Source organism: Rana temporaria, chromosome 9 (assembly GCF_905171775.1).
Source record: "Rana temporaria chromosome 9, aRanTem1.1, whole genome shotgun sequence".
Taxonomy (NCBI): domain Eukaryota; kingdom Metazoa; phylum Chordata; class Amphibia; order Anura; family Ranidae; genus Rana; species Rana temporaria.
In genome coordinates, this window is record NC_053497.1 from 124,319,165 (window position 1) to 124,346,015 (window position 26,851).

General features: G+C 43.2%; 1 protein-coding gene across 5 annotated transcripts in view; it reads left to right on the forward strand.

Annotated features, from left to right (window-relative positions):
* The window catches only part of NTNG2 (netrin G2), a 188,140-nt gene extending 173,205 nt beyond the window's left edge, over nt 1–14,935 (forward strand). For all 5 annotated transcript variants that reach the window (XM_040324411.1, XM_040324412.1, XM_040324413.1 and 2 more), the window contains 2 exons: nt 4,119–4,253; nt 14,622–14,935. In XM_040324411.1, coding sequence (XP_040180345.1) covers nt 4,119–4,253; nt 14,622–14,836 — 350 coding nt within the window. In that variant the 3' untranslated portion in view covers nt 14,837–14,935. The remainder of the gene's footprint in view (nt 1–4,118; nt 4,254–14,621) is intronic.
* Nucleotides 14,936–26,851: the final 11,916 nt, after the last annotated feature.

Sequence of the window (26,851 nt, forward strand, 5' to 3'; positions counted from 1 at the left end):
CATGCTAATGATGTTATTGTATAAATACCAGGAAGCAGCATGGATGGGGGGTAAGTCACAGAAATTGTGTGTGTTACTGTGCCCCCCCCCTGCAGACTTTATTTAAACTCCTGTTTAAAGGGAAACCTGGCTGAGGTTGACAGGCTGGCATTGAGAAAATGGATGAGGATGACTCTGGGTGGATATGAGAGTTACATTGTGGAGATCCTCTTCACAATGTAACTCTCATCCCCACAGAGTCATCCTCATCCATCTTCACAATGCAACACAATCATCTTCATCCCCACCCAGCACCATCCATCCCTCTCTAACGCATCCCCTGCACGATCTATCCCTTTCGACAACACATCCCCACCCAGCACCATCCATCCCTCTCCACAACGCATCACCACAACGCATCACCACCCACGCCAAGCACCATCCATCCCACTCCACAATGCATCCCCACCCACCCCTCTCCACAACGCATCCCCACCCACGCCTAGCACCATCCACCCTCTCCACAACACATGGCTGTGGAGGAGGCGGGTACAGAGAGAGGTGGCTGTGGAGGAGGGGGGGTACAGAGAGGTGGCTGTGGAGGAGGGGGGGTACAGAGAGGTGGCTGTAGAGGAGGGGGGTACAGAGAGGTGGCTGTAGAGGAGGGGGGTACAGAGAGGTGGCTGTAGAGGAGGGGGTACAGAGAGGTGGAGGTAGAGGAGGGGGCACAGAGAAGTAGCTTTACAGCCCTCTCTGTACCCCCCTCCTCCACAACCACCTCTCTGTACCCCCCTCCTCCACAACCACCTCTCTGTACCCCCCTCCTCCACAACCACCTCTCTGTACCCCCTCCTTAAAATGACTAAGATTGTATTTTTTTTTCTTTTTTAATAATTATGAGGTGGCACTGGTGGGCAGTAATGAGGTGGCACTGATGGACACTAATGGGCTGAACTGGTAGGCAGTGATGAGGTTGCACTGACAGGCTGAACTGGTGGACACTAATGAGGTGGCACTGTTGGACACTGATAGGCTGCACTTTACCTCTCCACCCTAAACAATAACCTCCTCCCCAACCTAGATTTTCTGAGATAATGAAAAAAAAAATATCGGCCGCAAAAATCGGCCTAAAGTATCGGCCATCGGCCGCCCCAATTTTGAAATATCGGCATCGGTATCGGCCAGAGAAAAACCCATATCGTTCTACCTCTAGTCTGCACTGTAGGGGTGTCTGCATTGTAGGGGTGGGAGTCTGCACTATAGGGGTGTCTGTACTGTGGGGGTCTGCACTGTAGGGGTGTCTGTACTGTGGGAGTCTGCACTATAGGGGTGTCTGTACTGTGGGGTATGGGGGTCTGCACTGTAGGGGTGTCTGTACTGTGGGGGTCTGCACTATAGGGGTGGGGGTCTGCACTGTAGGGGTGTCTGTACTGTGTCGGGTGGGGGTCTGCACTGTAAGGGTGTCTGTACTGTGGGGGTCTGCACTATAGGGGTGTCTGTACTGTGGGGGTCTGCACTGTTGGGGGGTCTGAACTGTTGGGGGGTGTCTGTGTAATGGGGTCCAGAGGTGCAGGGTGCTATGTAATGTAAAGGGGTCCAGTGGTGTATGGTGCTGTGTAATGTAAAGGGGTCCAGTATGTTTTACATTTAGTAGTATGGTGTATATTATACTAAGAATTTCTGGTGTGGCGTGGTTACAAAAGCACAAATTAGTGTGTTTTTTTTATATAAAAAAATTATTGAAAGAAACATTTTTGCAAGGGAGGTGGGTGGCCGTTGGGGGGGGGCGCCAAAATGGAGCTTCGCTTGTGTTGGCAGAAATCCTTGCACCGGCCCTGAGAATACGGCACTTGCTCCAGTAAGTTGCGGCGGCGTAGTGTAAATAGCTTACGCTACGCTACACCGGAATCTACAAGAATCTGGCCCAGAGCAACTAAATGACAGCCAGGCATGTAGCATTTTTAGCAAGAGCTCTGGAACAGCAACACAGCCACTTCTACAACTGGTTCCCTTTAAATGCCCTTTTTACATCTTCTTTCTGGATGGGCTTTCATAAGTCCATTCACTTACAATTTTTATGTCTTTCATGTCTGCTGCTTGGGTAATTCACTCACTTGAATATGAAGACAAGCCATAAACACATTAGGGTTGGTGCATCAGCTGCAGAAAGCGTGCCTGCTGAGTAATGGCTCACAAGTCTTTGGTAATTGGATTACAATGTATCCTGTGCTGGTGAAGTCTCTGTCCAGATAAGAGCATTTGAGTTGATCGGAATATTCCAGCAATATATTATGTTGACTCTTAACAAACTCTTATCGGCACAAGAGGTTACTCACCATTACAAGAGTAATGTAATAATCTTTAAGTAGTGCTGGGGCTTCCCTGCTATCATCCACAGACACTTGTCAATGATTGATGTGAGAAACACACGAAGTGGGGCTTTTGCAGTAGCTGGGCCCTGACCGCCGCTGAGAAATATATATTGTAGTGATAGCATAGCAGCCATGTATTTTCTTTGACAAAAGTGGTGACCTGTGCTTATTCAGTGCAATGTGACAGGTTTCTCTAAAAGCTCCACACACCAACTGATACTTATGTTCCCCATGCTCCCCACCAACCTGTTTGCCTGAAAGAGCACCAAGTCTAATGCCGCATACACACCATCACTTTATGTGATGAAAAAAAAACGACATTTTCTGTGAAGTAAAAAACAACGTTTTTGAAACTTCAATTTTCAAAGACGAAGTTGCCTACACACCATCGTTTTTCTCACAATGTTCTAGCAAAGCGAGGTTACGTTCACCACGTTTTTCCATTGAAGCTCGCTTCATAACTAGCTTCTGGGCATGCGCGGGTGTAAAAACGACGTTTTAAACAACGTTTTTTGCTACACACGGTCAATTTCTGTGAAGTAAAAAACAAAGTTTTGAAAAACGACACATAAAATTGAAGCATGCTTAAATTTTTTTTTTCGTTTTTCAGAAGACATAAAACAACGTTTTCCCCCACACACGGTCATTTAAAGTGACGTTTTTAAAAACGTCGTTTTTTTTTATCACATAAAGTGATGGTGTGTACGCGGCATAACCCTATCCCCTCCGGTGTCACATGACACCTTTCAGGGGGGAGGGGGGTGCAGATACCTGTCTAAAGGTATAAGAGATGGACGAATTTGCCTAGGTTTAGTTTGCCAAGGGTTTGGGTAATCCTTTTTGGAATTCAGTAAATGTGACCTTGGCAAAGAATCCCACAGAAGTCTAAAGGGGTTCACCCGCTTTACCGCCTAAACAAAGGTGGAGTTACGCAATAAATGATATTTCTGATAGAGAAAATTGAGTACTGTCCGTGATACTTTTTTTATTTGCACTAACATACAATTTTTCAGGACAAGCTTTCGGGGTGTTACCCCTTCTTCAAGGTCCAAGCAGTACTGATTCACAAGTCTTTAGCTCTCCCTCTGTCTTATCTCACTAACTCTGATGTTATCTTTATTACCATTGATTTGTATGTGTTTGTTTTTTTTCCTTTCCCTCTGAGATTTTTTTCTTTTTTTTTTCCTTGTTTTGTTTTAACATTCTGCCAAAAAATTGGGAATCAGTACTGCTTGGACCTTGAAGAAGGGGTAACACCCCGAAAGCTTGTCCTGAAAAATTGTATGTTAGTGCAAATAAAAAAAGTATCACGGACAGTACTCAATTTTCTCTATCACAATTGCACTAATACGGCTACAATCACGTCAAGTATATTTCTGATACAAAGTTTTTAGTTTTTTTATGCAGAGCTATAAAATCAAACACAAATTTAAAACTTTTCCCTACAAACAGTAACATTAAATAAATATCAAAGGGAAGTAAGGAATGGAGAAGTAATGATTGGATTTGGATTTGCTCTAAGGAATATTGAAAATGTTTAATATAATTTTTGATGGAATTTACGAAAAATGGAGTAGCCAGAATGTAGGGAAGCAGCTTTTTGCATGGCAATGAATCCAGTTGGATCAGTTGGTTACTATGCACCGCTGCTGCGGTTTCTGGGTGCTTCAGTTTTGGTAAATTCTCCCCATTGTATGGATATGTCATTATGAGTATGTTGCTTCTTGAGACCAATCTCTAGCTAAAGGAATTCTTCTGTGTTTGCAGAATGCAACTGTAACCAGCAAGGATCAGAGCATGAACGCTGCAATGAAACTGGTGATTGTGTGTGCCGGCCTGGAGCCACCGGGACCAAGTGTGATGAGTGTTATCTCGGCTACCACTGGAGGCAAGGCTGCCATCGTAAGTAACATAAGATTGTGATACTTTGCAATGAGGGCAGGTTAAAAAGGATTATATGCTAACCAACCATATATTAGGAGTATTAAATTGAAATCCTTTTACAATTCAGTTTTATTGGGTGTACATGTGAAATTATCACCTCGGTGTAAATAATCTTAAAGCCTACTGTAACTCCCTAGTTTTGCACAGGGCTGTGAAAGCATAGAACATCTGTCAGGTTTTTATTTTGGTTTGAGTTCTTACTGAACATTTCCCCATACTTCATCTTGGAAAGGAAGATGACAGGAAATATGAGCAGTGGAGAGACAGACTGCAACAATTTTTTATTTGTTTTGGAAAATGAGGAAGAGTTATAACCTCTGCCCGGTTATATTTACTTGAAGATTGATGGTGCTGGAACCTTAGGTAGATATACTTGGGCGCTAATACTATATTTGCCAAAAACATACTAGTGGTATCCCAATGGGGTGTTTAGGTGATTGGTAGAAGGCTCTCATAAACCAAGGAACTGGAGCAGTCTTCTAACAGTCAGACTAAAATGAGACAGAGTATAAAGTTGACCATAAACCTAAGAAGGAGGTTAGATCCATGTTTGGCAATGGTGTCTTTGTACCTTCCCCAATCATTGACAGCTATATTACACTGAGGACATTGGGCCGTGCACAACTCCTGTATGTTTGTGTAGCACTCTCCTAGGTAGGTTCTAGGACAGTTTGATAAGTGTTAGGCCGCGTACAGACGAGCAGACATGTACGATGAAACCGGTCGGCCGGACCGTTTTCACCGTACATGTCTGCCCGGGGATTTCTGTATGGTGGCTGTACTCACCATCATACAGAAATCCGCGCGTAAACAATACGCGGGGCGTGTCCGCGCCGTCGCCGCGACGATGATGCGGCGACGTGGGCGGCCCTGCCAGTTCAATGCTTCCACGCATGCGTCAAAGTCATTCGATGCATGCGAGGGATGGCGGGCGCTCGGACATGTACGGTAGGTCTGTACAGACGACCGAACATGTCCGAGCGGGCAGGATTTCAGCGGGCTGTTTTAAAACAAGTCCAGAAATATTTGCCCGCTGGAAAAAGGCCCGGCGGGCAAATGTATGCTGGAATCCTGTCCACTCGGGCCTACACACGACCGAACATGTCTGCTGAAACTGGTCCGCGGACCAGTTTCAGCAGACATGTTCGGTCGTGTGTACGGCCCATTAGAGTGTTTCTTGATAGGAAAATGTAGTTGCTACACTGTAGGCAGTGCGGCCATATTTTTGAGTTGATAAAAGAGTAGTTTGGCTCACTTGACCCAGTGAGCTGTGATCGTTTAGTCAGGTCTGATCTGTGTGCTCTGTTGCTGCTAGTCTGCTGGATAGATCCCTTTGTATCCAGTCTACTTTAGATATTTCTGGATGATAGGTGTGGAGCTATGCAGATAGCAGCACTAATATCGGTGTAGCTCCAGCCTATCCCAGAGAAGCAGGCTTCGAAGGTATGCTGGGTCTTGTCCCAGAGTGGCGGAGTCCAGGCTTAGGGGAGCTTGCGGAGTCCAGGCTGCCATGAAAAGGCCAGAGGTGGGCAACCTGAGGGAGGAATGCTGAGACCCAGGTGCTTGGAAGAAGCTGATTGAGGGGAGCTGTCTGCTATAGATCGGTCTGTTATCACTAGAGGGCATCGCTTGAAAGACTGGAAGAAGCTCCATCTGTCCTTGGGCTTTTTGAGTACAGACATTAAAGGATCTTTGGGACCTTATGCTTTAGCTACTCCTCTGGTGCCTTGTTATAGTCAGCTGTGGGTCTGTTAAAGGTGACATTGGCTGGCGTCTTGTCCTAAAGGAAAATCAAGTCTTCAGTTGTACATACAGTAGTTATTATTTAAATAAATAAAATAGGGCTGTGGAAATTAACTATTAATTCATCGATTAATCTTCAATTTTTTTGATCGATCAAAATTTTTTTGATTGATCAAAATTATTTTGATTTGTACTCACCGGATCTCCGCCGGCTTCAGAGAGTTCCGTCGGAGATCCGGTGACGTGACGGCCACCGGCGGGGCTTGCCGTGTCCATCTGAAGGGCTCCTTTGCTGTGCCTTCATATCTGCATGTCGGCGGGACCTTACTATCTGCCACACGCAGGGGCTGTTACACTTCCCTCTATCAACCTGAGATTCTACAACCATCCACTGGGAGTTGTGATAGTTCCCTTCATGGGACATCTACATGCCGACGGACTGATGTTAACCCCTCCTCATCTGGATTCAGCAGTGGCATCGTTGTACACATTTTTATACCAGTATCATACTTGGCTACATGTTTTTATGACTGCGTTTGTTACCGTTTGGTATTACTCGCACCATTTTTACAGTTTATTTAGCTACATCAATTTTATCTCCAGTGCAATATTTATTTTGTTACCTACTTATAGACTATAAAAGTTTTAATGCTATTCCCATCAAGCGTTGGCCTTTGTGTGTTTTTTGTATCCTGCTATCCATTTTTCCAGTGGTTGGTAGCTGCACTGGGAATCAGCCTGCAAGGAGGTCAGCTGAAAGTAGTTGGATCTGTATGTGCGTTATAATTAATCAAAATTAGTCGATTAATCGATTAAAAGAAAATCGATTAGTCGAACACAAAAATTTTGATCAGTAACAGCCCTAAAATAAAACAACAAAAATAATATCCCCTGGTCTCTCTGGAGAGAGAATAAATAAGCCTGTTGTGTGCCTGGCTGCGGGGCAGAAGTTGGGAACACCTGGACAGTAATTCCTGCGGCTCCTACCGCATTTGCAATGTGACTCAAAATACAAGTTTCCTGTTTCAGAGACATCGTATTTCAAGGGTGAGACATTGTTTTTTTTGTTTTCCACAAGTGGTCTGTGGAAGAGGGGGCCTTATCAATGTATTAGCATAAGCCACACAACTGTTAATCTCTCTTCATTAAAGTATTTTTTTTTTCATTCCGGAGTAAGGGAGGGTGATAACCCCTGTCGTCTTTTTTTTCACCATCTGTGTTCCCTTGCGGAGATTCCCCTTCACTTCCTGTACCATAGCCAAACGGGAAGTGAGAGGAAATCCCTGCAAATTAAGGGAGTTCATTGGGGACCCCCAAGTCCCCATTGGAATATTTTCTTTAATTTTATGATAATGGAAAACAGGACAAATAGAGAGGGTGAATCTTCCTAATGAGGGCAGAGGCAGCAATACAAACTGACAAGCATTCTAATCCCTCTGCAGTATATCTAAAACAAAACAAAAAAGTTATACTTTAAGCTTTATTGCACAGAGTTCATTGAATCTCCCACTGAACTCCTCTGGATCCTTCACCCTCTTTTTCTTAATCATGTGTCTACTTTGACTAAACCCTAAAAGAGAATGAAACATGTCGGATGAGGAGCACAATGCAATAAAGCTCATTTAAAGAGCCATTGTGCATTGATGAGTGTGGTGTTGAAGTATTTACAGGCAAGAGACAGATCCCAATGCCAGTCACATCACCCCCACTGGTGAGTGCAGGTAGGGTTAAATGAACTGGTCCTTTGTTTAAAAAATATGAAGGACCACTGCCCTACACTTTGTCCAAGGCAAAGTTTTATTTTTATAGATTTTTTCTTTTTTTTCGTTTTTATCTCCACTTTTAATAAGCCTATATAAAAACAGCAAGTGAAAATTAAACAAAATAATATTAAGAGAGCTTGCCACCGTGTGTCTGTCTAGTCTCGGTCTATAATTCCCAGTGTGCTCTGGAGACACAGTCCTGCGAGAAAGACCTTTACTCGCAAGTGATTAAGTAACGCAGACACATTAAATCTGCCCAGGATGCAGCCTGCCCTTTGCTCTGCTGTGCTGGAAGATTTGTGTTATTTTGACCTTAATGAAAAGTGTTTAAATTATGTTTATATCAGCTGCACACTAAGATATATTCCAGAAATGTACAAGACCCGAATAATAAATGGGAGATAGATGTAGGTTTTGCCATTTTATTTAAAAACTATTACATTTATTTCAATAGAACATAAAGTCTTTACCAAGTAACTACAGACCTGTTAGTTTAACTGCTACAGCCAGAATGTACTGTACATGAGAGTTTGATAAATGACCATGTAATTTTTGCTAGAAAACAATATCAAGGATTGATAGCATAGGTTCGAAAATGGCCAATGTTGTCAAATAACCTACTTTCTTTTTATTAGAAAGCAAACTAAAACTTGTACAAAGGAGTAGATATACTTGGACTTCCCCAGAGATGGCTAATGTGTATGTTACAATCTTGGAGAATTTAGTCTGTAAATAGACAGAAAAATGTCTTAAAGACTCTAATCGGAAAGTAGTGATGATTAATGATTCATATGCTCAATGGTCTAACGTTATTAGTGGTGTACCCCAAGGTTGAGTGTTAAGACCCCCTCTATTTAGCCTACTTATACATTTTATATAGAGTTTAAGAATAAATATACCCTTTGTTTGCAGATGACACTAAGCTACTGGTATTTAGTGGCATAAAGTCCCTACAGTATGTCTCTTTCTGCCTACAAGCAAATCAGAATGAAGTGTTTGGTTTGATAATTATGCGGCAAATGAGGGTTGATAAATGTAAAGTTATGCACTTAGATACATCATACACTCTACGGAGGAGAGGTGGGTACAACTGGGGGAGTTAAAGGAGTTGACGATTGAGCAAGGTCTGGGTGTTCTGGTAGGTCATAGACATAATACCAGTATACAGTGCCAAGCTGCAGCTCCTTTAGTAAGCAAAATACTTTCTTGGATTAACCCTCCTGGCGGTATTCCCGAGCGTGACTCGGGGTGGATTTTTTGTGCCAAAATCGGTAACCCCCGAGTCACGCTTGGGGTAGCTATGCAGAGCCTGCAGCGCGCGCTGGCTTACCTCGTTCCTGGATCCAGCGATGCCACCTCGCTGTGTGAGCGAGCGGCACCTCGCTCGATTCACACAGTGTCCTCCTGTGCCGCCAATCTCCATTCCCTGCGACGTTACGACACACGGGGGGCGGAGATCGGCGCCAAATTCAAAAAGGTAAACAAACACTATACATATAGTATACTGTAATCTTATAGATTACAGTACTGTATGTAAAAAATACACACACCCCCTTGTCCCTAGTGGTCTGCCCAGTGCCCTACATGTACTTTTATATAATAAAAACTGTTCTTTCTGCCTGAAAACTGTAGATTGTCCATAGCAACCAAAAGTGTCCCTTTATGTAAAAAATGGTTTTAGAGCAGCTAGAAAACAGCGATAATAAATTATAATCACTTGCAGAATTGTGCGATAGCAATTTGTGGGGAAATTCGTCATAAAAAATAAATAATAATGACAGCAACAATTCTGCAACTGAGCAAATTTCAGTGATTTTGAGTTGATTACATTATTGAATAATTTTTATTAGAATTATATTATTATTTGTTATAATTATTTATAATTAATTATTTATTATATTATAATTTATAATTTTGTTTTTAAAAAAATGTCATACCCGGGGTGCCTATCAGACTCTGGTTTGGTCAGATTTAAGTGAGTTATTCCTAAGAATTACAGGCCTACAGTATAAAACGCCAAATTTCCTTGCAAATAATGGTACCGCTTTCAGCATCTTTTTTCTGAAAGAATCATGCCGCCAGGGAGGTTAAAAGAGGTGTACACTCCAGAGAGAGGTAGACATAATCTTACAAAACATTAGGATGACCTCACATACAATGTGCAGTTTATTTCTGGGCACCAACTGGCAAATACACCCAATACATCAGCTGTAAGTATGGTTGCAACATAATGCAGAGATACTGAATTTAGCATATCAATCAACCTGCCATGGAGAGATTACAGATACTACCTCCTGTCTAGTTTCCAACATGCCAAAATAGGAGGGAAGTTTTTTCTCGTGTCGTCGTAGTGTTGTACGTGACCGCGTTCTTGACGTTTGGAATTTCTGACAAAATTTGTGTGACCGTGTGTATGCAAGACAAGTTTGAGCCAAAATTCCGTTAGAAGAAAAAAAACACAGTTTCGTTGTCGGAATGTCTGATCGTGTGTACGCGGCATCAGAAGTCACTTCACACTCCTTTGTGAACTATAGTGATGTGCTGATACTGAACCTTCACTAGCATGCCTCACTAAGCTAGATTGGTTGACTTTCTAGATAACCTCTTTAGTTACAAAGTTTTCCATTCCCTTTGATCCTAAGGGTTAGGTTTTCAAGGCTTGTTCTTTTCCATGTATAAAAAAAGTGGCCACTGTTCCCACGTATGACTGGTCTTTGTAGGAGCACTGGTATTGCGACGTATGTCAAACAAATATAAGGGTATTTCCAAGTTCAAACTTACCAACCAGCCAGCGACATGGGAAACAGGGTGCCTTGGTGGGGCCTGCCGCTTACGTATTTGAGCTTGGAAATCTCCTTATATTTATTTTCCATGTATACCTGCTGCTCTTCCACCTGGACCTCTTTTTGTCTAGGTTCCCTCTGTGGACCTGTCCCATATAGGGGTTTTCCCCAATTTTCTGTTGATCACTTCAGGTTGTGGATCTTTTCTACCCTACATGGGAATGCTTTTTGTTCCACCTCTTTGGTAGGTCCTGGTTTATAAGTGTCTCACTTGCTTGGGTTCCCTTCCATATGGAAATATTTTCCTCTTGTTGTGACTTTTTTTTAACCTGGTCTTTGAGGATGAGGTTAATTCTTTGTGCTCTCCATCTGATTGTTTGGCAGGTTCCTCTATTTGGTAAGGACTTAGGGCCTAATCCACAAAAGAGATACGCCGGCGTATCTACTGATACACCGTCGTATCCCTGTTTCTATCTATGGAACTGATCCACAGAATCAGTTTCACATAGATAGGCAGAAGATCCGACATGTGTAAGGTACTTACACTGTCGGATCTTAGGATGCAGTACCGCAGCCGCCGCTGGGGGCATTTCTCGGCGAAATGCCGCTTCAGGTATGCAAATTAGCACTTACGGAGATCCACAAAGCTTTTACGCTTTGTTTTTTCTCCGTAAGTATTAGTTTGCCGTCGCAAAATTAGGGCTGCTTTTACAAGGCCTAAACTGTTTACACCTTGTAAAAGTAGACCCTTCTATCCCGCGTCGCTGTCATTTTTTTTTTTTATATTATTTTTCCCGCCGCAACTCGTTTTTTTTTTTTTACGCCCGTCGCGATTCTCAAAACCCGGCGCAACGTAAAACCACGCAAAGCACGTCGGTAAAATGACGTCGGGAGCATGCGCAGTACGTCCGGCGCGGGAGCGCGCCTAATTTAAATGGGACTCGCCCCATTAAATTAGGAACGCCTTGCGCCGGACGGATTTAAGTTACACCGCTCAAAATTTCTAGGTAAGTGCTTTGTGGATCGGGCTTTTAGGTAGAGATTTTTCGGCGGTGTAACTTAAATGGGAAAAAATACGTTGCGCCGGGTTTTTGTGGATTAGGCCCTTAGTCTCTTCCAGTTTAGATTTAGGTGTTGGTCCTTGAGGTGGCTCTTGGGTTGTAGGCAGTCCCCACTTTTCATGTTAGGCTTATTGGTAGTTGTGTTGTCCACCTCTCAGTTGGACTGCTTTTGGAGGGCCAACTGTGTTTGGATTTCTGTGTCTTTAAAACAACATGATAGGAAAAAAAAAGGTATGTGTTCTTACTGTAAAATCTTGTAAAAAAAATGTAAAATTTGTTCTTACAGTAAAATTATTTTCTTGGAGTTCATTGAGTACCGGTCCCACTCCTCTGTGTTTCTGGTCATGCTCTTGTTACTGCTTGCTACAAACTGAGCCACACTTGGAAGAGGAGGAGGTTTTTACAGGAGTAGGCTTACTATTTTCTGTTTGCTGGTGTCCAAACCTGCTGTAGGTAGTAGTAGTATAACCATACTGTACCCGAATACCTGTGTCCTTCAGTGGACTCAAAGAAAAGGATTTTATGGTAAGTACAAAATTGCTCTTTAAACCTCTACATGCACATGCATTTTGGTGCATTTTTTGGCAAAGTTTTGTGTAAAAAAATCCATATATGAAAAAAACACCAGGATAGAGCACCTCAAAGGCTACTATAGCAGTATAAATATAATTTATTGGACATGGATAATACAAAATACAGTACAAACCCATTGACAGAATCAGTCAGCTACCCAATGTGAGGGACCCCAGCCCCAAACATCCTCAGACCTCTCCCTCCCCCTTCCAAACAACTCTCCCACTCAGGAGGCCCCCTCCGCCCACTCCAGTGTCCCAAAAGGGTACCATATCACCTAAACTCCCCTTAAAAACCCCAGTCCTCCCCTCCACCAAATGATGAAAACCTCAAAAGACACTAAAAAGGCAGATGCCCCCGAAAAAATCCTGACCAGGCTAAAAAATACAGTCTGATCAAAATAGTTAAAAAAGAGAGAGACTCATACATGCAAGAACAGTTCTGATCTGGAATGGACCAGAACTGGATATTGAACTACCTGCTTCACGAGATAAATAGCCAGACATCCCAACCTGCAAAAACTAATTTAGTGAGGTGGCAAACTAATTTCAGGGAGTCGCCACTCTGCATCGACCTCCCCCCACGGGCCAAATATGTAATCGGCCCTAAACGGATGAGCCTCTTGTTGGCGTCCTGGTGCACGATTTCCGGGGGTATTTTGGTTGCGCGGAAGTAACGCGATGATGCGATATTACCTCTATATATAAGATATTATATATATATATATATTTATAAAGGATTTATGATAAGTTTTTATTGAACGTTAACAAAACATGGTATACAGTAATACAATATTTAAATGCCAGTTACAATATTGTAAAGAAGAGGGTCAATAAAACTGATAAGGCCACTGGAATGTGTATGTAGTGTTAGCCATGCTGCACAACAATGGTTTAACCACTTAACGCCCGCCGCACGACTATTTACGCCCGCAAAATGGCACGGACAGGCAGATGGGCGTATATATACGTCCTTGCCTTTCCGCGGGTCGGGGGTCCGATCGGGACCCCCGCTGCGTGCGGCGGGCAGTTTACCTCGGGGAGCGATCCAGGACGACAGCGCGGCTATTCGTTTATAGCCGCTCCGTCGCGATCGCTCCCCGGAGCTGAAAAACGGGGAGAGCCGTATGTAAACACGGCTTCCCCGTGCTTCACTGTGGCGGCGCATCGATCGTGTCATCCCCTTTATAGGGGAGACACAATCAATGACATCAGACCTACAGCCACACCCCCCTACTGTTGTAAACACACACTAGGTGAAGCCTAACACGTTCAGCGCCCCCTGTGGTTAACTCCCAAACTGCAACTGTCATTTTCACAATAAACAAATGCAATTTAAATGCATTTTTTGCTGTGAAAATGACAATGGTCCCAAAAATGTGTCAAAATTGTCCGAAGTGTCCGCCATAATGTCACGGTCACAAAAAAAAAACGCTGATCGCCGCCATTAGTAGTAAAAAAAGAAGATTTATTAAAAATGCAATAAAAATATCCCCTATTTTGTAAACGCTATAAATTTTGCGCAAACCAATCGATAAAGGCTTATTGCGATTTTTTTACCAAAAATAGGTAGAAGAATACGTATCGGCCTAAACTGAGGAAAACAAATGTATATATGTTTTTGGGGGATATTTATTACAGCAAAAAGTAAAAAATATTGTCTTTTTTTGAAAATTGTCGCTCTATTTTTGTTTATAGCGCAAAAAATAAAAACCGCAGAGGTGATCAAATACCACCAAAAGAAAGCTCTATTTGTGGGGAAAAAAGGATGCCAATTTTGTTTGGGAGCCACGTCGCACAACCGCGCAATTGTCTGTTAAAGCGACGCAGTGCCGAATCGCAAAACCTGGCCTGGGCATTTAGCTGCCTAAAGGTCCGGGGCTTAAGTGGTTAAGATCTGGTGTGGTGAAGACACAAAGCAGTATGAGACCCTTATACAAGGTAGGCTAAGAAGTGCCAGCCTGTCATAAATGGATAGACATCAGTATTCATCATGAAAGACTACAAAAGGACCCATTGGACAGAAATGGGTAGAAAAGGAGACAATGGGAAGGTGAAGGGCAGGCCCACATGGGCTTATAATCAAGAACAAGGGTAGGGATGCCTTCTTTATTACAAGTCAAATGGTAAGTAGAGATCAGTCAAAGTTTATTGGAAGGCAAATTCGTCATTCAGGGTTCATAAGGTCTTGGAACTCGCTGACTTGATTAGCTTGATTTTGGATAGCTTTAAGTACCTCTTTATTTGGGTTCAGTCCCACCAAATATGTAGTAGGGTGCCCAAGTATTTACTGATTTTAAGAAACACTGTTGGGTAAAACCCTCTTCTATCACCATTTTTAAGCACTGGTTATTTTTATGTAAAGTAATTTTGATATGTGTTCTCTTTCTTTCCCTTTATTCAGCCAATGTTTGTGATGATGAACTGCTCATCTGCCAGAACGGCGGCACCTGCCACCAAGGCCAGCGATGCATCTGCCCCAGTGGCTTTAAAGGGGCCCTATGCCAGGATGCCAAATGTGATTCCACCCACAGGAACTGTGACTCCGCCTCCAGCACCATGGTCATCTCAGTTTTACTCCTTGTCTGTACACTCTTACTGAGCTTGGAAGGCATTTAAAGCCCATGACTATGATTGGCTGAACACACTGCAGGAGGTGTCTATTTGTCACGTTACTCCCCTGTTAGGAAGAACCAAAAAAAAAAAATGGGGGGGGAAGTAATGATGGTAACGCAGCTTCTGCAGTGCCTTATCGCCTTGTGACCTGGGACTTACGAAGAAAAAGCCCATGGCATCTGTACAATGTGGAGATTATTACTGCTGCAGTCCTCAGGTGGAAGAAGTGACATATCCTTCGAAGATTTGTAGTGTGGCCCATATAACCTTGAAGGGACACCGTTAGTTGCAATACCTACCTGCACTTGGCCACCAGCTAAGTGATAAATCAAACAAAATGGATGTCACCTTAAGCCCCTCCCCCTCTTTTAAATTAGGGCGGAGATTTAGAAGGGTGACAGATCTTGCAAAGAGGGAAGGTGGATTCTAGAGAGGCCCTTTCTTATTATGATGCAGAAAATGGACCCTGTGCCAAAAACAGTAAATATACAAGTATAGAGATGGTTATAAAAGATGACCGCACAGGCATTTGTTACCTTTTGCGGGAGGAAGCATCTAAATCATAACTATTTGGCTTTGACTGTTTGCTGTTTCTTTGTGTGATGAGAATGTCTGCCTAAACTAACCCACATAGTGTTTTTCTGGGTGGTGGGGGGGGGGGGGGGGGTGGAGATGGGCGGAGTCAATTTCTTATTGTGCAATCCCACTTACAGACCCCCGAAGAAATGTTATTTTTGGAAAAAGAAGATACATAATACAGTTTTATGTTTTTACTTTTACATTTTAGTGTAAGATCTATTCATGTTCACTGTGACACGCAATTACTCTTTGTGCAGAAGAGAAGGGTTTAGGGTGGTTGGGGTTGGAGAGTTACTGGCACCTCTTATAGGGTTACGGGTTCAAAGGGACTGCTCCATTCAAGTGAAGCAGTTCAAATAGTAAACCAAGAATATATTTAAAAAAGGAATTATTGCAGGGCAGAGTATGATAAAGAAACAGATTCTATCAATATATTGTACAGTATATCCATTTTCTTTTTGTAGAAGAATTATTTTTGTTTCGATGTTATATTAAAAACACAGAGAGAGCGCTTTATCCCGAAAACTCGGACATGTTCAGAAATATCCAAAGTAAACAAATTGTGTATTAACATTGTTGTCTGTTGCTTTTCACTACAGTAGTTTTCATTTTAGTGGCCTCAAAGAATTTCTGTTCTTAAATTCAATTACACTTAAAAATGGAATCTAAAGTGAATTTTTAGTTAGTTTTAAGCAAGCAAAGGTGATTTCATGCTGGAGTAGCCATATGCAATTAGTTTAATTCAGAATTAGTTTTTTTTACGAATTTCGAAAAATTTGCTGATTCAGAAATCCGTTTAACAAAAACCTGTTTAATGTATTTTTCTGAATATTCGTAAATTCTAAGTTCCGAAAATTCGAAAATCTGAAATAATAACGAACTATTAAATTATAGGTATTGGAATTTCCTTTCAAATTTGGCTGTTGGTGAACGTAACAAATATGAATTCATCCAAAGTTACGAATTATTATCATTTATTATTAATTCGATCCGTTCCATTTGTTTAGATGTAACATTCGTTTTTTCGGATAATTCGTAACGTTGGATAAATTCATATTCATTACGTTCACTAACAGCCAAACTTGAAAGGAAATTCTAATACCTATAATTAAACAGTTAGTTATTTTTGGCTAGTTAGTTATTATTTAGAATTTTCAGATTTTCGTTCTTTTTGAATTTTTAGATTTTCCTTCGTATTTTCGGGTTTTCGAATTTCCGAAATTTCGAATTTGCGAATTACAATTACAAACGGATGACCCAAAAAACAAAGGAAAAAAAAGAACAAATGAAACTAAAATGAACTAATTTTTTGGCAGTGCATATGTATATTCTGGAGACATAGCAAATGTGCCTTCCTGCAACTCAGATTATTTGTCTTATACCTGAAACAGCAATGTCTTGGGATCATGTGAGCTAGGTTGGCATCTCTAAAAGGTGCATACAGGGATATATTAAACACAGTGCCCATAAATCTTTTATTAAGTGAATAATTATAAAGTATTTCGCTTTCTGTACATATGTCAATGGAAGGCACCTCACAGAGTTTAAAGATGTGTCCCAGAAAGCTTGATGTACACCATCACCCCATTAATGACAAGAAACAGGAATCAGGGCACTGACCACTACACTACAATGGTAGTATTAGACTTTGGTCCTCTGTCAGGTGCTTGAAGGACCGACACTGAACATGTTTCGGTGGCCCTAACCCTTCTTCAGAGTCCATTAGATGTCTTGGGCTTTGCCAGGAACATGGATAGACAGAATACTGCAGCATATGGTAGAATAAATAGGGAACACAGGTGAGTATGGGGGTTGCAAAAACACAAGACAAGCGCTGAATGATATAAAACACAATTCCACACATGAGGACTTTTGGGTATTAGAGGATCAGGAATAAAAATGTGACTGCGGAGAAAGGGAGGAACAAGAGTCTTCATTCATTCTGAAAAATACATTGTAGGTCTCTGTTGGTCAGGCCATTAACAGGTGAGCCCATTAATTTCACAATTTCAGATAAAAAGTGAAATCACATACTGAGCTACTGATGAAAAACCCCACAAATCATTAAGTCTAACTTTATCAGAGTTGTTTGTAAAATGCGCCTTTTATTGCATTAGGATGGTATCTCCCATCACTGGTTAGGGCTGTTGGATATGGCGAAACGCGTCAAGCTGAGGAGATCTTGTGACGGTTGTTTGCACGCCAAGGCAGTGTTTTTTCTGAACGATTTTAAAAGTTTTATTGTAAGTGTAATGATTTGGGATTTTATGAATAAACCTAGCAGTATTACACTATATACTCTGTTACCTTCGTTGCCATATGTCTAAATTGGATATCCGATCACTGTGAAAGCTGGAAAGGTGATATAGGATAGGATATAGGATATTGCAAGCGCTTTTAACATACCGGTGGAAGAAAGGAGCCATTTACATTTAATGATCACATCCAACAGGCCTAACCAGTGATGGGAGATACCATCCTAACACAATAACAGGCGCATTTAAAGATTTTTTCTGGTGAGTGGGGACCCAGGAGGGGAGCACGGAAAGTCACCTGAGAACCACACCAACTGCATATTTTGCACAAGTTCGGCACACTATACTGAATGGACTTTATATGATTGCACTTTATTTAATTGCGCTGAGCACTTTATATCATACTGTTAAGCAATTTTATATCACTGAATATGTTAATATAGGCAATTTATTTCTATATTCGTGTTTTGTTTATAGGAGCAGCACTGAGTTTAATATCTATTTGTATATTGTGTAACTCCCCATCACATGCTTTCTGCATCACCAATCCCATTCAAACTTACTAGACGGGTCTGAATTTGATTGTCGATCTTAGTACTGGTATTTTTTACATCAGCATCTCTGTATGTGAGAAGCAGCAAGGAGCCTTTTGGGTGTGTTCCAGTATCACAAGCAGGTGTGTTCCAGAATTACCAGATTATTGACAAAAGGCATTGGGGGCGAAATGTTGCACTACAGCCAGAATAAAACACTGAAGTACCTACTAAGTAAGCTCTGTTCCCTCTATACATCTCAAAGTAACATTTTCAAGTCTGGCTACCAGGGATGGGTCGAACACCCCCACCGGTTCGGTTCGCACCAGAACACCTCGAACAGGCAAAAGCAAACATGTAAGCCCTATTAAAGTCTATGGGGCACGAAAATGAAAAATCAAAAGTCCTCATTTTAAAGGTTTATATGCAAGTTATCGCCGTGAAAAGTGTATGGGGACCCGTGTACTGCCCTAGGGGACATGTATCAATGCAAAAAAAAAGTATTTAAAACTATTGTTTTTAAAGGAGCAGTGATTTTATTGATACTTAACGTGAAACAATAAAATTTAAATATTTCCATTAAATAGCGTGTCTGGGGGGTCCCCTTAGTCTGCCTGTAAAGTGGGGCATATGTGTAATGTATAGAACATGCCACAGCAGTAATGACATTTCTAAAGGAAAAAAAAAAATATTTAAACTTGCTCTATGTGGTATGGGCTGCAGATAGGTACTCCGGTACTTCGATGGGCTGCAGGAGGGAGGGAGTGTTCCTGCTGGCGTCATTTTACAATGCACCGGTGAAGAAGTGGTTAAAATCCATACAAGACCCAAAGGGTCCCCCCCATGCAGTTTTTTCCCCAATTTTTTTGTACAATATTTTCTTTTTCATTTAGCTCCCAGCTGGGAAGCCTTAACAACCTATTGACTGTGCACTTGGTGGGCGAACATCCCACTAAGTGCCCAGAAAGTTTGGGTGATGTTCAGACCAAACGTATTCTTGGCCCAAACCGTTCACCCATCCCAAGTGGTGCCTGAACACAGTAACCCCTCACAATTACTCTTGTTAGGTGCAGGAACGGGTCCTTCTGTTAAAAAATAAATAAAATGAAATGACATGCCCCTGTCAAACAGGTGCTGAAAAATTGGACCTTGGGTGTTGATGGCGCCTAAACACTGTAATCCCTCACAGTTACTCTCGTTGGGTGCAGGAACGGTCCTGCTGTTTAAAAATTGAAAAAAATATTGAAATGACATGCATCTGTCAAACAGGTGCAGAAAAAATTGGGCCTTAGGTGTTGGTGGTAGCCCTAAACCAAAAATATTACTGAAAGCTAGCATAATCAAGATTCAGAAACAGGATAGGCAACATAGGCAGTCTTCAATGGATCCCAAATGTCTAGAAAATTCAATCGGTTAAATCAGCATCAGGGGCTTGATGGCTGCTGATCCGGGACTAATTCATTCTGATAAATGCCAGCTTATCAACGGAGTCTGTGGACAGGCGCACCCTTTGATCCGTCACAAACCCTCTCGCAACAATGAATATCCGTTCAGAAAGCACGCCGGATGCAGGACAGGACAGGCCAGTAGCTTGAGTGCATATTGAGCAAGTTCTGGCCAGTGGTCCATCCTCAAAACCCAGTAACCCAGTGTATTCTGACTTGGAAAGGTCTCCAAGTCTGCTTTTGCCCCTAGATAATCTTGCACAATCAGCTTCTTCCTGTTCTTCATGACAACGCTATCTCCCTTTATCTGAATTTGCTAAGCTGTCTTTCACTTCCTAAAAAAGGTTGTCGGTCGTTCTTAGAAAGGCATGCCTCGACCTGCCCAGCCCCACCCCCATCCCTCCTATCCTTCACTGAAACAATCTCCTCCTGTTTTCATTGCCTCATTTTCGAAAGCAGCTTTTCCTGAGAGAGAGGGGAGGGAGAAAGAGAGGGCAGGCTTTGGAAGTAAGTTATGTTTGTTAGAAAATGTAAGATAGATTACAATGCAACATGCTGCAGATTTTCTACAGTGTAGAGCCACGTGGTTGTTTCTGCATGGCACTGATGGGTACTGTGATGGGCACTGTGTGCATGGTGTGGCACTGATGAGCACTGTGATGGACACTGTGTGCATGGTGTAGCACATGCCCAGCTACTGTGAACGGTGGAGGGAGCTGGGGAAAACATATGAAAGAAATGGGGTACAAAGGAACATTTTTGAAGTTTGGAAAGATACAGATTGATTTATATTGCTCATTACAGGTGAGTAATGAGTTTAAGGCTGCGTTTCCACTAGTGCAACTTGTCATGCGACTTTGTACACAAAGTCGCATCACAAGTCACAGCCCATTGATGTCAATGGCAACCATGCCCATCTATGCGAATTTGAAAATCAGCGACTTTGAAAAGGTGCCTGCTCTACTTTGATGTAACTTTGATCCAGACTGTAAAGTTGGAGCAAAGCTGTAATCAAAGTCGCACTCTAAAACTAGCTTTCAGTAACCACACCCACTGGCTGCTTTTAGACTCAAAAGGAAGTAGAATTGAAGTCACGTGACAGCACTGAATACTGCAAAATAAAGGTAGAAAAACTACGATTTTTTTATTTTGAGGCATAAGGCTGAACTTAGCTCACATTAATGATTGCTAGTGTTAGGTTTAAAGTGAAAGTCCACCCTAACACTTCTAACAGCCCTGGGCTCTGAGGACTGAAGAATTGTTGAAAGGCATCGTTCAGCTGGCCGCCTTCCCACTGCTCTTCCCCTGACTGCACAAAGCCTCAGAAACACGTTGTCCAGGAAATGCTCTGCAACTTTACCCTTTTAAATGTGGATCAAGATGAGTTGCCAGCCAGTAATGATCCCTCTCCTTGATACCACGAATCCTCTGGTCCTTTTGCAGGCTTTTCAGAATCAGGGGTCCTTGAGAGGAAAGGAAGTCCTCCTCTTCTTCCCGCTGTTCTGCCTCAAGTGCTCTGTCCATGATTCCATGAAGCATGTACTCCCACAGGAAGACTAAAGGCTCACCATCCTTGTGGCCTCCTCAAATGGTGACAGGACAGTGCATGCATCCTACATCAGTAGCCACTGGCGTGGCGAAAAGAAGCCAAGCTTCCCTGAGCCTGTCCTTGTGCCATACTCACAAGGTACTCATTGATGGCCCTTTGCTGCTTGTGCAGCTGCTGCAGCATTGCCAAAGTTTAGTTCCACAAGGTGGGCATGTCTCAAATGAGGCAGTTGGTGGGCAGGTTGAATTCCTGTTGAATGTCAGCCAGCCAAGCACTGTTCATTGTATGAACGCCTGAAATGGCCACAGACTTTTCTGGCCTGCCTCAGAAGATCTTGTAAGCCTTGGTACCTGTTCAAGAAACGCTGCACCCCCAAATTCAGGATGTGTGCCAAGCGTGGAACATGTGTCAAGTGTCTCTGTCGGAGGGCGGAGAGGTTGGTGCACAGTGGCGGCTGGTGAAGTTTTAAGATGGGGGGCGCCAGACTCCGCCCTTCCTTTTTGACCCCTCCCACTTGGTGGAAATGGGCGTGGTTTCATCGAAATAGTGGGCGTAGCTCTAAGGTGGTGTGGTTAGCATCTGAGATGAACGAGGGATGGAGGGAGGGCAGGCCCAGATCCTACACAACAATAGAAATATGTGCATTCTAGAAAGTTTAACAATCAGCAGATAAAGATACTTCAATCATCCCGGCACCATGGTTGTTATGGTGTCAGGATGATTGAAGTGCATTATTTATATTTATACATTGTAATTTAAAATGAAATCATTCAACTCACTCTAATGCAGAATCAGTGGGAGCCCCGAGCGTGTCGCCTGCCACCAGATGCTATCGGGTGTCCCCAGCGGAGTCCCTCCTTACATGCAGCCCTGTGTCACATCAAATGCAGCGCCTCTCCCTATCAATTTCAGCGCATGCACCATAAATTGCAAAACACTATATATTATACACAGAACCTACACTATACACAGAGAACACTATACACAGAGCCTACACTATACACAGAGCCTACACTATACACAGAGCCTACACTATACACAGAGAACACTATACACAGAGAACACTATACACAGAGCCTACACTATACACAGAGCCTACACTGGGCAACCCCCATAATTCCTGATGGCGGCCCTGTCTGTATCACTAGAGGACTTGGGTTTAAAAGGAGATCAGAGAGGCAGGGGTGTCCCTTCATGGTTTTACTATGGGGCCCCATCACATATAGGTAATGCTGTGGTTTCTCTTTTTTTGATTGGTTGGTTGTTACACGTTACAATAAGATGTCATTGGCTCCAACCAAGACTTTTATAGCATGGATTTACTTTTTGATGGAGAAAGAGTTGGAACTTCTGCCCAGTTCTGGGACAAGCTCATTTAACACTCAAGGTAAAAGAGCCAAAGTGCGTTCCCAGCCCCTGTGAGGCCCCTGTGAGGCTGTGGACTACTTGAGCAGCATAAGTTAGACCTGACCCTTTTTGCTCCCCACATCTGCTAGATCTCCCAAGGCAGTTTCCTCTTCTGCCTACCCCTTGGCCCAGCCCTGACAGGGAGCCTTGCCAGGAATTTAGTATCTCCTGAGAAAAGTAAAGTAATTGGTCAAGAAAACCCAACCCTGTGGACTGAGGCACAATTGGTTGTGGACGCGCAATGGCCGACTGTCCATAGAGATGAAATTCGACCAGCCAAAGATCTTCCTTTCAAAAGGTCCTTCTATAAACATATATGCTTGAATCGGCTGAGTGTCTATGACTAAGGAGAAAGAAAGAGAGTCTTGCCAAGGCCTTTCTTACCTCTTGGGTAAAATAAAGTTATTGGTCAGGAGAACCCAATTCTGAAGATTGAGGCAAAACTGGCTGTGGATATACGATGGACAAGGAGATTAAATCTGACCAGCCAATGATATTCGTTCTGAAAGTCTTTCAATAAACATCTATGCTTGCATTGGCCGAGTGTTCATGTTAATGGCAATGGAGAAGGGAATGGAGCCTTACCAGGGATTTTGCATCTCCTGGGAAAAGTAAAATGATTGGGCAGAAGAACCCAAACCTGTGGATTGAGGCAAAACTGGCTTTGTGGACATCTGATGGCCAACTGGAGACATGGAGATGAAATCGGACCAGCCAAGGATCTTCCTTTCAAAAGGTCTTTCCATAAACATCTATACTTGGATTGGCATGTGGACTGGTTGTGGACAGGTTTTGACCTGGCCCTCCCAGGATTTTAATTGGTATACTGTATATAATGCCTTTATCTGGTTAGAGGAGCTTGGCCTCCTCCTTCTGGGGTTCCACATCACAATGGTCTATCACAAATATCATCTGTTTGCTCATGTTAAGTACTGAGCTTATTGGATTGTTTAGGATTTCGTTGGGGAGTTCTGGCCTTTCTTCCTGTGACTTGGTGGAGGAAACGTCTCCCCAGGGGGGCACACTGCAGTTATCACCTTTGTGCTCTTGAATGACCTCCAATGGCAGCAGATCAGCACCCCCCCGGTGCCGGCTGAAGCCGCTGGTCTTTTTGCCACCGAGCAACGCCCCTGGTTGCAGGTCTACAGGAGGACACTTACGTCTGGTCTATGGATTGGTGTTTGTTTCCTTTCAGGTTCCCAAGGCTTTGTGTGGCAGTTGAATCATTCTAAAGCCCATTTGTTACTTTACCTAATCTATTTCTCCGGGGGTGTTGGTGGGGCCCCCACTGCTCCCATGAGCGATAAACAAACATTCGACTTCTATTTTTACCCTCGGCGAGGCCGGTCTCATCTGCCGCACTTCATCCTCACCTCTGCTCAACAAATAATAGTCACAACCGGGGGGGGGGGGGGGCAGCTTCTGTATGTCAGAAATCTGCTCTGTTACCCCTGACAACCGGGAGAAGAGAGAGCCTCTTTATCCCGTCTCTTCTTATATTGATGACTTCATTGTGAGGTGCCAAACCCTTTCTCTGCCAGATCAAGAGACGCATCAAAAGCTTATGTACCAAGATGACTATTTTTTTTTCCTATGCATTTGTTGCTCAGCATTTGTTTTGACCCTCAGAGTGTCTTTGTTAGAATATTTTCTTATTCTGAAATAGAAGGAACGTGTGTTTAAGAGGTGTCAGGAGGATAAATGCAGAAAAAACATGTCGGCCTGGGAAAACGTGTGGACCATGCAGAGTTCCCCGAGCACCCATGCAACAGGGCAGGGAATGGTGCTGTATGAAAAATGTTATCAAATACTTACTGTAATTTTTCCTTTCCTGGTGTCAACCCATGGCAGCATACATGTGGTAGGATCCCTGCATACTACAGCAATATGTCAGCAGCATACTGCTGACATATTGGCACCAGAAAAACCGAAAATTGTATCAAATTTCTTAATTTTCCTTTCCTGGCACCAATCCATGGCGGTATACATGTGGAAGTACGCTCCCATGTTGGCGCCAGGAAAATGGAAAATTGTTTCCCTCATTTACCAGAATTTTTATTTCCGGTCGCTAATCCATGGCGGCATACATGTGGTATGATCTCTACCTACTACAATATGCTGCCACGTCGATGCCAGGAAAACAGAAAATTGTATCAAATGCTGCAATTTTTCTTTCCTTGCACCAATCCATGGCGGAATACATGTGGAAGTACGCTGCCATGTTGGCGCCAAGAAAATGGAAAAATTGCATCATATACTTACAATAATTTTCCTTTTCTGTCACCAATCCTTGGCAACATACTTGTAGTAGGCGGGGATACTACCACATGTACAGGGCAGGACTTAGGGTGGTGGGGGCCCCTAGGCTTGAGTGCATTAAAGTTGTTGAGCTGGGGGGGGGGGTGCCTCTCACCTGTGCCGACAGCCGGGGCTACAGACTGTCATTAGCCCGGTTGTCGGCTTTCTTCCCTTCAGCAGCCACAGTCCTCCACACACCGCTCCGGTTCCTCCTTCTTCCGTTCTGCCTCCTCTTGCAGTGCGGGAAAATAAACCCTTTTGCGGGACTGCGGGAAGAAGCTGTCTGTGTGGGAATTCCCGCAGAATCCGTGCGTGTTGGGAGGTATGCGCAGGGCCGCCAATTTTGGGGCCCCTTACACAGCTTAAGGCATGGGCCCCCTGGAGGGGGGGTGCTGCCGCCTGAAATTGAGAAGCAGGGGGGGGGGGGGCTGCCGCAAATTGAGAAGCAGGGGGGGCCTTTACAAAAAAAAGAAGAAATAAAGATATATATATATATATATATATATATATATATATATATATATATATATATATATATATATATATACAGTACAGACCAACTGAAACAACTGAAAATATATTTCATATTCTAGGTTCTTCAAAGTAGCCACCTTTTGCTTTGATTACTGCTTGGCACACTCTTGGCATACTCTTGATGAGCTTCAAGAGGTAGTCACCTGGCACAGCACCCCATCACTCTGCTTCTTGGTCAAATAGCCCTTACACAGCCTGGAGGTGTGTTTGGGGTCATTGTCCTGTTGAAAAATAAATGATGGTCCAACTAAACGCAAACCAGATGGAATAGCATGCCGCTGCAAGATGCTGTGGTAGCCATGCTGGTTCAGTATGCCTTCAATTTTGAATAAATCCCCAACAGTGTCACCAGCAAAGCACCCCCACACTATCATTACTGATGTATAACAGATGGAATTCTTCCCACCTTACCCCAAATCCTCCCACCACTCCTTAACTATAGTAATTGAAACCACACCGGTGCTGGAGTTATAAAAGGCCGTAGCAGCCTATTTTATTAAACCAATATATATATATATATATATATATATATATATATATATATATATATATATATATATATATAAATATATATATATAAATAACACAATAACATAAAATCCCATAAATAACATAAACTCTGTTAACAAAACCATAAATCTAACTAGTGTTGGTCTAAGCAGGAACTCAATACCCTTATGAGGGGAAAAACCATAATGCACTGCGATACTAAGGCCCCGTACACACAAGAGGATCGATCCGCTGAAATTGATCCGCGGATCGGTTTCAGTGGATAGATCCGCTGGTGTGTACGATCCAGCGGATATTTATCCGCGGATATATTTCGGGCCGACCGATTTCCAGCGGATAAAAATTTCTTAGCATGCTAAGAAATCTATCCGCTGGAATCGGCTCCAGCGGATCGATCCGGTGGTCTGTACAGACTCACCGGATCGATCCGTCCGAACCCATCCCCCGCATGCGTCGTAATGATTCGACGAATGCGTGGAAGTCCTTATATCACAGCGTCGCGTACGTCGCCGCGTCATAATCGCGGCGACGGCGCGACGCGTCACCACGGATGGAATTCCGCGGGGATTTTGATCTCCTGGTTAGTACAACCTGGAGATCAAAATCCGCCAGAGGATTTATCCGCGGAAACGTTCCGGAGGACCGTTTCCGCGGATAAATCCTCTCGTGTGTACTAGGCATAACAGTGTATTGATAGGCCTCCTGCGGACGAACTGGCCCAGAGACAGCCCACTGACCGCAGTGCCCCATTACCACTTCCCAGCTAACCTCCGTTAGCTGGAAACCATTATCGGGACCCATAGCAACGATGGGTCCCCAAAACTCCTCCTTCTGACATATCTTCCCTCTCCTGCCAAGACCAACACCCGCCACTGCCACGACATCCAATGGATCCGATAACCTGTTAA